The sequence below is a fragment of the Bos indicus genome, unplaced genomic scaffold (genome assembly GCF_029378745.1).
Source record: "Bos indicus isolate NIAB-ARS_2022 breed Sahiwal x Tharparkar unplaced genomic scaffold, NIAB-ARS_B.indTharparkar_mat_pri_1.0 scaffold_80, whole genome shotgun sequence".
Classification (NCBI taxonomy): domain Eukaryota; kingdom Metazoa; phylum Chordata; class Mammalia; order Artiodactyla; family Bovidae; genus Bos; species Bos indicus.
Window position 1 is genome coordinate 101,872 of NW_027223739.1, and position 11,059 is coordinate 112,930.

At 41.4% G+C, this 11,059-nt stretch overlaps 1 protein-coding gene and 1 pseudogene across 1 annotated transcript in view; both read left to right on the forward strand.

Moving 5' to 3' along the window:
* The first annotated feature begins 644 nt into the window (after positions 1–644).
* On the forward strand, positions 645–1,934 carry LOC139182086 (zinc finger protein 420-like; annotated as a pseudogene).
* A 715-nt stretch (positions 1,935–2,649) lies between these two features.
* Positions 2,650–11,059, forward strand: part of LOC139182087 (zinc finger protein 420-like) — a 17,886-nt gene continuing 9,476 nt past the window's right edge. Inside the window, exons 1-2 of the mRNA XM_070785562.1 lie at positions 2,650–2,654; positions 4,581–4,641. Of these exons, the coding sequence (XP_070641663.1) occupies positions 2,650–2,654; positions 4,581–4,641 (66 nt within the window). The remainder of the gene's footprint in view (positions 2,655–4,580; positions 4,642–11,059) is intronic.

An 11,059-nucleotide genomic window follows, 5' to 3' on the forward strand; every position in this document is an offset into this window, starting at 1 on the left:
GGCTTCGATTACACATACATTCAAGCACGTCTGAAAACCAGAAATTTAAAATGATGGGGAAAACTCACAATATAATCAGTTTGAGGGATCTGTGAGCAAGGGGGTCATATTCTTCCACCAACAGACAGTTTCTCTCTGTTCCAAAAAGTGTCATGTTGATAATAATGGAAGAGAGTTAAGCCTACCATCATTGTTCAATACACATCATGATATGGTTAATACGGAACAACTTCTCTCGTGTAATAACACGAGTCAGCCCTTAAGTAAGAGCTCTACCCCCAATAATTACAAGCATATTTACGATGGAGTGAGAAACCACTCATGCAATGAAACTGGGTATAAAAACTGAACAAGACTCTAACCCTATGAAACATCAGGGACCTCAATCTTCAGACAAAGATTCTAAAAATAGTACATGTAGGAATATCTTGTATCAAATATCAGGTCTTCCACTAAATGAGAGTACCACATACTGGAGAGAAAGACTTATAATTGTGAATATGGTGATGTTTCTAATCAGTCTTCAAATCTTCACTCAACAGCAGAGTATTCAGAATCCGCAGAAAAGTTACAAGTGTAAGAAATGTGAGAAAGCCTTTACTAACTCATCCAGTCTAAGTAGACAAAGGAAAATATCATTCAGGATGGAAAACCTTTCCAAATGTACAGAGTGTGGCAACACCTCTAATCAGAATTCAAAAGCTTGGTCAGATCGGCAAATCCACACTGGCAAGAAGAACCATACGGAATGTAAGGAATGTAGAAAAGCATTTATGTCTTGCTCACATCTTAGTCGACTAACAGCGGAATTTCACACTGGGGAGAAGCCTTATAAATGTACAAAGTGTGGCAAAGCCTTTAATCAGAACTCAAATCTTACTCAACATCAGCGAATCCATACAGAGCAGAAACCTTACAAAGGTAAGGAAGGTGGCAAAGCCACTTTTAGGTGTTCACATTTCAGTCTACATCAGCGAGTTCATGCAGGGGAGAAACCAAACACATGTAAAGAATGTGGCAAAGTGTTTCCTTGTAGCTTATGTCTTACTCAACATCAGATAACTCATATGCAGCAGAAATCATACAAATGTACAAAGTGTGGCAAAGCCTTTAATCAGAAGTCAAATCTTACTCAACCACCAGAGAATTCATACAGGAAGAAGCCTTATAAATGTAAGGATTGTGGCAAAGCATTTAACCAGTGCACAGGTCTTTCTTACCATCAGAGAATTCATACTGAGAGAGAAGCCTTATAAATGTAAGGATTGTGGGCAAGCAATTAGACAACGCTCACTGATCTTACAAAAACATCCAAGTAATCCATACTGGAGAGAATTCTTATAATGTAAAGCATGCGGAAAAGCCTTCAGTCTCAACTCAACTCTTGCTACTCTAACATCAACGAATTCATACTGGAGAGAAGCCTTATTATGTAAGGATTGTGGCAAAGAATTTAACCAGTGCTCAGGTCTTACTTACCACTCAGAGAATTCATACTGGAGAGAAACCTTATAAATGTACAGAATGCGGGAAATCCTTTAGTCAGAACTCAACTCTTACTCAACACCAGCGAATTCATACTGGGGAGAGGCCTTATAAATGTAAAGATTGTGGCAAAGACTTTAGCAAGCACTCAGGTCTTACTTACCATCAGAGAATTCATACTGGAGAGAAACCTTATAAATGTACAGAATGCGGAAAAGCCTTCTGTCACCACTCAAGTCTTATTCAACACCAGAGAATTCATACTGGAGAGAAACCTTACAAATGTAAAGAATGTGGAAAAGCCTTTATCAAGCACTCACATCTTACTCAACATCAGAGAATTCATATTGGAGGAAAAACCTTATGAATGTAAGGAGAGTGGCAACGGCTTTAATCAGAGCTCTCACCATATTAGACATCAGACAGCATGTACTGGAGAGAAACCCTAGTAATAAAGTAAGTGATGGAAGAGGTTTGTCCTAAACATACACTTGAGAAAATACAAGACCATTGAGTTAAGAAAGATAAGGAATGGCATGAAAAAATGTAGAAAAGTATTTAATGAAAATTAAATTACATAAATACCAGAAATTGCACACTAGAAAAAGTGAAAGTCTCTTCAGTCGTGTCCAACTTTTTGCAACCCCATGGACTGTGCATGGAGTTCTCCAGGCCAGAATACTGGAGTGGGAGGCGGATCTTTACCAACTGAGCTATTAGGGAAGCCTGCACAATAGAAAGCATTTCATCAATCCTGTTTTTTGAAGTTCCTCTTCAGGAGAAGTATTGTAGGCAATAATCCATAGTTAAAACAGATAGAAAACTGATATGTTAGTATGGATCACAAGGAAGGGTTGGTATTTATAAATGTACAATTATTAGCAATATATCTTTGTTTATATTGACACGGTTTGTGATTATTTGAAAACCAAAATAAATGTTATTCAACTCTCAAATTACTCCATGCTGCTATGCTTCATTTCTAGTGTGTATGCAAAGTTATGGTTTTGATGGTTGCTACCTCAAAGATAAGACAAGGCCTTCTATCCTAGTGAGAAATCATTTATATTTATTCTCCATTAGAAGATTAAGGACACACTAACGTAACATGTACATCTAAATGGAGGTGTTAGTCATTCATGTCAAATATCCCTATAGGTCACCATGAGGTAAGTGTTCAGGGAGTAATTCCACATATTAAAGTACGATGTACATTTTCAATAGTTATGTCACTTGTTTTTAAGGAAAATACAATGACAGTTCACTGAAATCTTGATGTATCTTTATAATATCAACAGAAGTCATGAATATTAGTTGACATGTTTCAAATAAAGACATCTCTGATACCCTAGAAATGTATGGAAACCCCTCCCAGAAAAGTCATGTAATTAGTGTATGTCTTGTTTCATAAATGATTAGCCTCCATTTTGTAACCGTAGAAATCACCGTTCTCAGATCATTGTATCAGAGGAATAAATATTGTTGTTTATGCTTGTAATCTGTATTTTATTCAGTTACACAGTGGGTTGGAAAAGGTTTGATTCTGACTGTGTGATATTACATGTGAATAAAACTGGATGGTTTCTTGTGAGGAAGTTGGTGTGGAATGAAGTGTCAACCTACCGATTTAAGGCTGAAGGGAAGAATACCTAACAATAAACTCTTTGTTAGCACAGAGGGATGATATCTGTAACAATTAGTTTCCATACTGCCTTTAAGCCTCAAATATTTGGATATTTCCCATCATTTCTCCATTGTACTTTTCCCCCCTCTCTGTAACTTCTGGGACATTGTGATGATTCTAATAAGGATTATACAGAGTATTGTTGAGAGCCTCCCTGACTGCTCCGTGCTGTTGCTGCCTCAGCGTCTGTCTGGGGAGCAGGCAGCCTGCAGGTCCTTGAGCTCACACCAGCCAGTCCTGTGAGCACCTGCACTAGATGACCACCCACCTAGAGATCAGCAGCTTGCTGAACCCCAGGGTCTACTGCACAGGCCCCCCCTTCAGTGACACCCTCAGAGCTCACCAGATTCCTGCTGCTCTTGGTTTGAATGGACCCATCCACGCTCAGCCTGGGGAGCCCACAGCACTTTCACCCAAAGTCTCTTATAAAGGCACTGAACCTCAAATACTGGAGCTTTTTCTGCTTGGTCCTAACCTTGACCTAAGAAATTCCTGCCCTAGAACCTCTCCTGAGAGGTCTCAGGTGTGCTGAGTGTGAGGGCTGAAACTCAGGGCTCCTGCAGTGTGGGTCTTGGGGGAGAAGCATCCAAAATAAACAGGGAACTTGCTGAAGACTCATTCATGGCCCCTCTTTCAGACCTCCAGATTTATAACTTCTTAGAGCGGGGGACCTGACCCTCGAGGGATTCATATTCACTGAAATGGTTCAGAAAGAATCTTTAAAGTGGTTTCAACCTGGTTTCCTATCTAGATCACATGACCAGTGTTAAGCGATAACTTCCCACAGAGTTCTCTCTTGGTCCTGTGGGAGCATCAGTGTGGTGTGTAGGAAGTGCTCCAGGGCTTCTAAGGGGAGGCACGGATTAAGGACCGTGGCTGCTCGTCCATCTGTGAGAGCTGAGGCCTAGCTTCAGTCTGAGGAGAGGCAGCAGCGTTGGTCTAGCTGGATTTGGACCAGGGAAGTCAGTCTACATGTGTCTGTGTGAGCAGAGGGTTAGGAGTTCTCTCTGAGAACATCAAGAAATAAGTTCACAGTCTGGTCTCCAAGTAGGAAGAGATTGTTCCTGAATCTCTCCTGAGACAGCACTGGAGAAGTGGGTCTTTTTCAGCTTTTCAAGGTCCTCTGTAGTTGTGGTGGTTGCAGGTTAAAGACCTGTGCCTTTGAAGGTAGTTATTTTTCCAAGATGCAGAGGTGTGTTTGCTACATAAACATCCTCAGAAGACACAGCAGGAAGAAGAAGAGGAGGAAAGAGCAGCTTTTCAGGTACATGTTCTGTCCTGGGTCTGGGCTGTGTCTGCCTTTTTCCCCTAAAATGCTTGAACTGAGGGAACCTGCAAACCTTTAGTTCTCTGCCTCTAAGTTTCTGCTGGGGTCTTTGTTATCAACTTCTTCTTTTTTTCCTTTTCTTAGAGTGAGGACCGGCTCTTTAGGTCTCTTCTACATTGTGTCCCAGAACCTTGTCTCCTTGTCTGTATCCTGCTTCTATGCTGCTGCTACTAAGTCACTTCAGTCGTGTCCGACTCTGTGTGACCCCATAGACGGCAGCCCAGCAGGCTCCCCCGTCCCTGGGATTCTCCAGGCAAGAACACTGGAGTGGGTTGCCATTCCTTCTCCAATGCATGAAAGTGAAAAGTGAAAGTAAAGTCGCTCAGTCGTTTCCGACCCTTAGCGACCCCATGGACCACAGCCTCCCAGGCTCTTCCATCCACTGGATTGTCCAGGCAGAGTACTGAGTGGGGTGCCATTGCCTTCTCCGATAAAGCATGAAAAATTCTCAACCTGAATGAGTGCCTTTCAACTGCTGAAAATATTCCCTTTGTGAGAGATCAACAAGGGAGGCCTAGGTTCTGAGATTCCCATTAGCATGTGCTTCAGTCTTGGGATCTTAGAGAAGTAGGGGAAATTAATGATGAATTTACATATATATGCAACTTCAGGACATTTAGAACAGCATTAAGAAATTGCCCTTATGAATAGAATTACCTTAGTGGTCCAGAATTCCACAGGAAGTTTGGGGAAAAGAAGGAGAAAAGTATGAGAGACCCTTCTCTATATTGGTAGGAAGGACTCACTCTTAAGTGTAGTCTTAGGATACAGAACATGGGAAGTTATATAAGAAGTGAATTTTGTATAAAACTGATATTTTTCAGGATTCAGATCACTGCTAACATTTATCCCACTACACCTCACGTTCCCTGGTTCAGGTGCTTCTGTGATACTGCAAGTGTGATGTTCCTGCTTTTTACTTGAATAAGGATTTTTGAAAGACTTGGTGACGTGTAAAACTACCAAATTAATGTAGCAAAGTGTGCCTTCTTAGTTCCATTTGCTTTAGAAAATGAACACTCACCTGTGTTTTAGTAAGGTTCTTGCAATTTTGGGAATGGAGGTTTTCATCACTCAAGCCAGGTCTGATCATTTCCATTAGTAATATACTCTGCACTCATTTTCCAGACAGAATTCTTATCACTCTTTCTATTTCTACAATATGTAACAAAAATGTTATTATTTATGTATGTTTAACTGTTAAATCTAAAAATTCAACAAAAATGATAGAGATTTTCAAAGGAATAAAAGATTCAGAACCAAGAGTTCTAATTTATGTCATTATGTGTTTTTTGCACCCTAATGTATTTAAAAAATACAGAATATTGCCACAAATAAATTATAAGATTTAAGCACCGAAATCTATTCCTGATTTTATAAACATGAATAATTGTCTCCCAACTGGTGTATGTTTGTGTGCGTGAAAATGTTAACAGTATATGACATTTTTTTCTGTTTTTTATATTTTTGCCAGTTACCTCAACTGGTAAAAAATCCATTAGAGTGGTCTCTGCGTTCAGTTCAGTTCAGTTGCTCAGTCAGGTCTCTGTGTTGACTTAATTCTTCTTACATAAAATCGAGCTCAGACCCATTGAAGTAAATCCAAGCTCTACCATTTCTGAATATGTGATCAAATGTTCCAAACAATTTTGAATAGCAATATTTTTTGTCTAAAATTATTTATGTGGCTCATTCAAGATTAAAATTAAAAAACTGTTAGAAAGTTACATAGTTCAGAAATAGTCAAAAGGATTGTTTTTCTCTGCTTACTAATCTAGTAAACCTGTAAAATCTGTAAAGTGCATAAAGTTCAGTAATAACTATGAATTTGTACCCTGGCTCTTTTCAGTTCAGTTCAGTCGCTCAGTTGTGTCCGACTCTTTGCGACCCCATGGACTGCAGGACATCTGACAATCACCAACTCCCAGAGCTTACTCAGCCTCGTATCCACTGAGTCCGTGACACTATCCAACCATCTCAACCTTTGTCATCCCCTTCTCCCGCCCTCAATCTTTCCAACATCAGGGTCTTTTCCAGTGAGTCAGTCTTTGCATCAGGTGGCCAAAGTATTGGAGTTTCGGCTTCAGCATCAGTCCTTCCAATGGATATTCAGGACTGATTTCCTTTAGGATGGACTGGTTCGATCTTCTTGCAGTTCAAGAGACGCTCAAGAGTCTTCTCCAACACCACAGTTAAAAAGCATCAATTCTTTGGTGCTCAGCTTTCTTTATAGTCCAGTTCTCACATCCATACATGACGAGTGGAAAAACCATAGCTTTGACTAGATGAATCTGTCAGCAAAGTAATGTCTCTGCTTTTTAATACGCTGTCTAGGTTGGTCATAGTTTTTTTTCAAGGACCAAGCGTCTTTTAATTTCATGGTTGCAGTCACCATCTGCAGTGATTTTGGAGCCCAAAACAATAAAGTCTCTCACTGGTTTCCACTGTTCCCCCATCTATTTGCCATGAAGTGATGGGACTGGATGCCATGGCTATTTGCCATGGCTCTTTTACCTCTGAGCTTATTCACAATGGCCATTTATCAACCAGACATTTAGTGAAAACAAAGCTTGTTCAAGATGGAAAACTGTGGCCCCACCCCTAGAAACTCTTGAATCACAATGTGCTTTTAAAAATATTCCTGCTTTGATTGATATTTATCCTGAGAACACAAGGAAAACCCTTTAAAAGTAAATATGCCTCTGTTGATCACATTAATAATTTTTCTCTCCAGATGCAGTGAATGAATGAATCATAGTCGTCAGTCACGTCCCAGTCTTTGATGACCCTGTGGACTATAGCCTGCCAGGTTGTCTCTCTCCAGAAGATTCCCAGGCAAGAATACCGGAGTGGGTTCCATTCTCTTCTCCAGGGGATCTCCCAACCTAGGGAATTGAATCTAGGTCACCCGCATTGCAGACATGTTCTTACCATCTGAGCCACCAGGGAAGCACAAGTGGCTTTGTGGATCATCTGTCATCCTGTTTTCCTTCAGGTTAGAAATGTGGTAGAGCATATTACTATGTAAAAAAAGTATATTATTGTATAACATCAGACACTCTTCTCATTGAAAAACTAGTTCTCTGTACTGCTGTTTTCATCTGGATCACATTAGAAGTCTTCCCCACAGTCACATGGCATATGTCCTTTGTATTTCAGGGATGGCTGACATTCCGGGATGTGGCCATAGACTTTCACTCAAGAGTGAGACAGTCAGTTCCTAGGCAGGTTGATAAGAAGTCCGGGGGTCCCCAAGGAGAGAGGGGTCTGGAATTCTCAAGGAGAGGAAAGGACAAACTTTTGTGTCTACATTCCTTCAGTTCATTTCAGTTGCTCATTCGTGGTCCGACTCTTTGCGACCCCATGAATCGCAGCACGCCAGGCCTCCCTGTCCATCACCAACTCCCGGAGTTCACTCAAACTCACGTCCATCGAGTTGGTGATGTCATCCAGCCATCTCATCCTCGGTCGTCCCCTTCTCCTCCTGCCCCCAATCCCTCCCAGCATCAGAGTCTTTTCCAATGAGTCAACTCTTTGCATGAGGTGGCCAAAGTATTGGAGTTTCAGCTTTAGCATCATTCCTTCCAAAACATCCCAGGGCTGATCTCCTTCAGAATGGACTGGTTGGATCTCCTTGCAGTCCTTATGCTGCACAATTATGTATTTATTTACTATGGTTAACTTTTCTTTTCTATTGAAGTAGAGTTGATTTCTGTTGTGTTTATTTTAGGTTGACAGGAACTTGGTTCAGTTATACACAGAGGTATACATCTGTTCTATTCTTTCTCGGGGTCTTTTCCCATACAGGTTCTTTGAGAGTGTTCAGTAGACTTCCCCGTGCTATTCAGTAGGTCCATTTCAATTATCTATCTGACAGTAAGTAGTGTGTATCTGTAAGCCCCAATCTCTTATTGTTTCCCTTCCCCAAACTTAAAAAAAAATCGAAAACTCGTGTTTCTACGTCTGTGAGTCTGTCTCAATTTATGAATTAGTTCACGTGAGGAATTTATAGATTCTCCCTGTATGTCATCCTTTGCTTTCCCTCTCTGACTGGCTTCACTCAGTATGATAAATCTCTCGGCCCATCCATGCTCCTAAAAATGACTTTTTTTTCATTCGTTTCGATGGCTGAGTGTACTGCCGTGTTTTGATGGACAGTTTCCTCGTTATTTCTCTATTGATGGACGCTTTGGTTTATGCTCTGTCTTGGATATTGTCAATAATGCTGCCCTGAAAATAGGGGTGCAACCATGGTTTTCAGTTTTGACTTTCTACCGATCTAAGACCAGGAGTGGGCTTGCCGGACCATGCGGTAAGTGCATGGTTAGTGTTCAAGGAATCTCCATACTGTTTTCTTCTGTGGCTGCACCCACCCATTTCCATCCCCGCCCACAGTGTAGGAGGATTCCCTGTTTTCCTTGCCCTCTGTAGCATTTCATCCTTGTAGATCTTTTGGAGGATGGCTCTTCTGAGGGGTGTCAGTGCTACCTGGTTGCAGTTTGATTGGCATTTTCTGTAAGAGTGGTCCTGAGCATCTTTTTATGTGCTTTATGGACATCTGGGTGCCTTCTTTGGAGAAATGTCCATTTAGATTTTTGCCAGTTTTTCTACTGGGTTGATTGTTTTTTTGATCATAAGCTGTGGGGGGCTTCCCTTGTGGCTCAGCTGGTAAAGAATCTGCCTGCAATGCAGGAGACCTGGGTTCGATCCCTGGGTTGGAAGATCCCCTGGAGAAGGGAAAGGCTACCCACTCCAGTATTCTGGCCTGGAGAATTCCACGGGCTGTACAGTCCATGGGTCACAGAGAGTCGGACACAACTGAGCAGCTTTCACTTTCACTGTGTGAGCACTTTGTATCTTTGTTGATGAATTCCTTGTTTTTCACTTCAGTTGCAAACATTTATTTTCCCATTCTGGGGGTTGTCTTTTTCTTTCCTTCAGGGTTGCCCTTCCTGTGCAAAATCTTTTCAGGTTAATGAAGTGCCTTTTAAAAGTTTTATTTTGAATAATTCTGAGCATATATATATATATAAAATCTTGCTGTGGTTTATGTAAAGTGTGTGCTGCCTATATTTTCCTCTAGAGGTTTAGAGTAATTGTCCTTCCAGCTAACTCTAATTGATTTGGAGTTTGTCTGTAAGCGGTTAGCCAGAGACGTAAATTTTTTCACTTTCCCCTTGTTTAAGGAACCTCCACCCCGTCCTGTATCCTGGCTGTTCACAACTTACATTCCCAGCATCAGTGTAGGAGGGCTCTCTTTTCTCCACAATCTCTCCAGCCTTTATTTTTTCTAAGACTTTTTGACAGAGTCCATTCTGACCAGTATGAGCCCATGCCTCATTGTAGTTTTGATTTACATTTCTATAACATTTCACGATGTTGAAAGCTTCTCATGAGATATTTTTAATAACAGTGTGAGTAAAACGAGCTTCGGAGATCGGCCTCTTGATCTTTTGCCCTGTTTGAAAAATTTCCCGGACGCACCTAGGACATTTCTTGAGGCAGGTGTTTCTTCCTTAGAGCCTCTCTTGCTTGCCAAGTCGCTTCAGTCGTGTCCGACTCTGTGCGACCCCAGAGACGGCAGCCCAGCAGGCTCCCCCGTCCCTGGGATTCTCCAGGCAAGAACACTGAAGTGGGTTGCCATTTCCTTCTTCAATGCATGAAAGTGAAAAGTCAAAGTGAAGTCGCTCAGTCGTGTCCGACTCTCAGCGACCTCATGGACTGCAGCCTACCAGGCTCCTCCGTCCATGGGGTTTTTCCAGGCAAGAGGACTGGAGTGGGGTGCCATTGCCTTCTCCGTAGAGCTCCTCAGTCCTGGGGAATAGGAAGTGCCGTCAGCCCAGGATTTTCCGTTGTTGTACCAAAAGCGGCCACAAGGCGGCAGCATTTCCTTGTGTTTCACAATTATTTATTTCCGTTAATTTATTTACTGCTGTTAATTTTTATTTTCTATTGAAGTAGAGTTGATTTCTGCTATGTTTGTCTTAGGCTGACAGGAACTTGATTCAGTTATACATAGAGGTACATCTATTCTGTTCTTTTCCGGAGTATTTTCTCATATAGGTTCCTTCAGTGTGTTTTGTACTTTCTTGTGCTATTCAGTAGGTTCATTTGGATGATCTGACAGTAAGTAGTGTGTATCTGTTAATCCCAGTCTTTTATTGTCTCCCTTCCCCAACCTTTAAAAAAAAATCATAAACTTGTATTTCTACGTCTGTGAGTCTGTTTCTGCTTATGAATTCGTTCATTTGAGGAATTTATGATTCCCCTCGTGTGTAAGAGTTTGCTTTCCCCGCTCAGACTGGCTTCATTCATTCAGTATCATAAACTCTCAGTCCATCCATGCTCCTGAAAATGACGTTTTTTCATTTGTTCCGATGGCTGAGTGTATTCCGGTGTTTAGATGGACAGGTTCCTCTTTACGTCTCTATTGATGGACCCTTTGGCTGATGTTCTGTCGTGGAGAATCAATGCAGTGCTGCCCTGAAAACAGGGGTGCAACTGTCATTTTCAATTATGATTTTCTCTGGATGTAAAGCAAGGGGTGGCCTTGCCAGATCAGG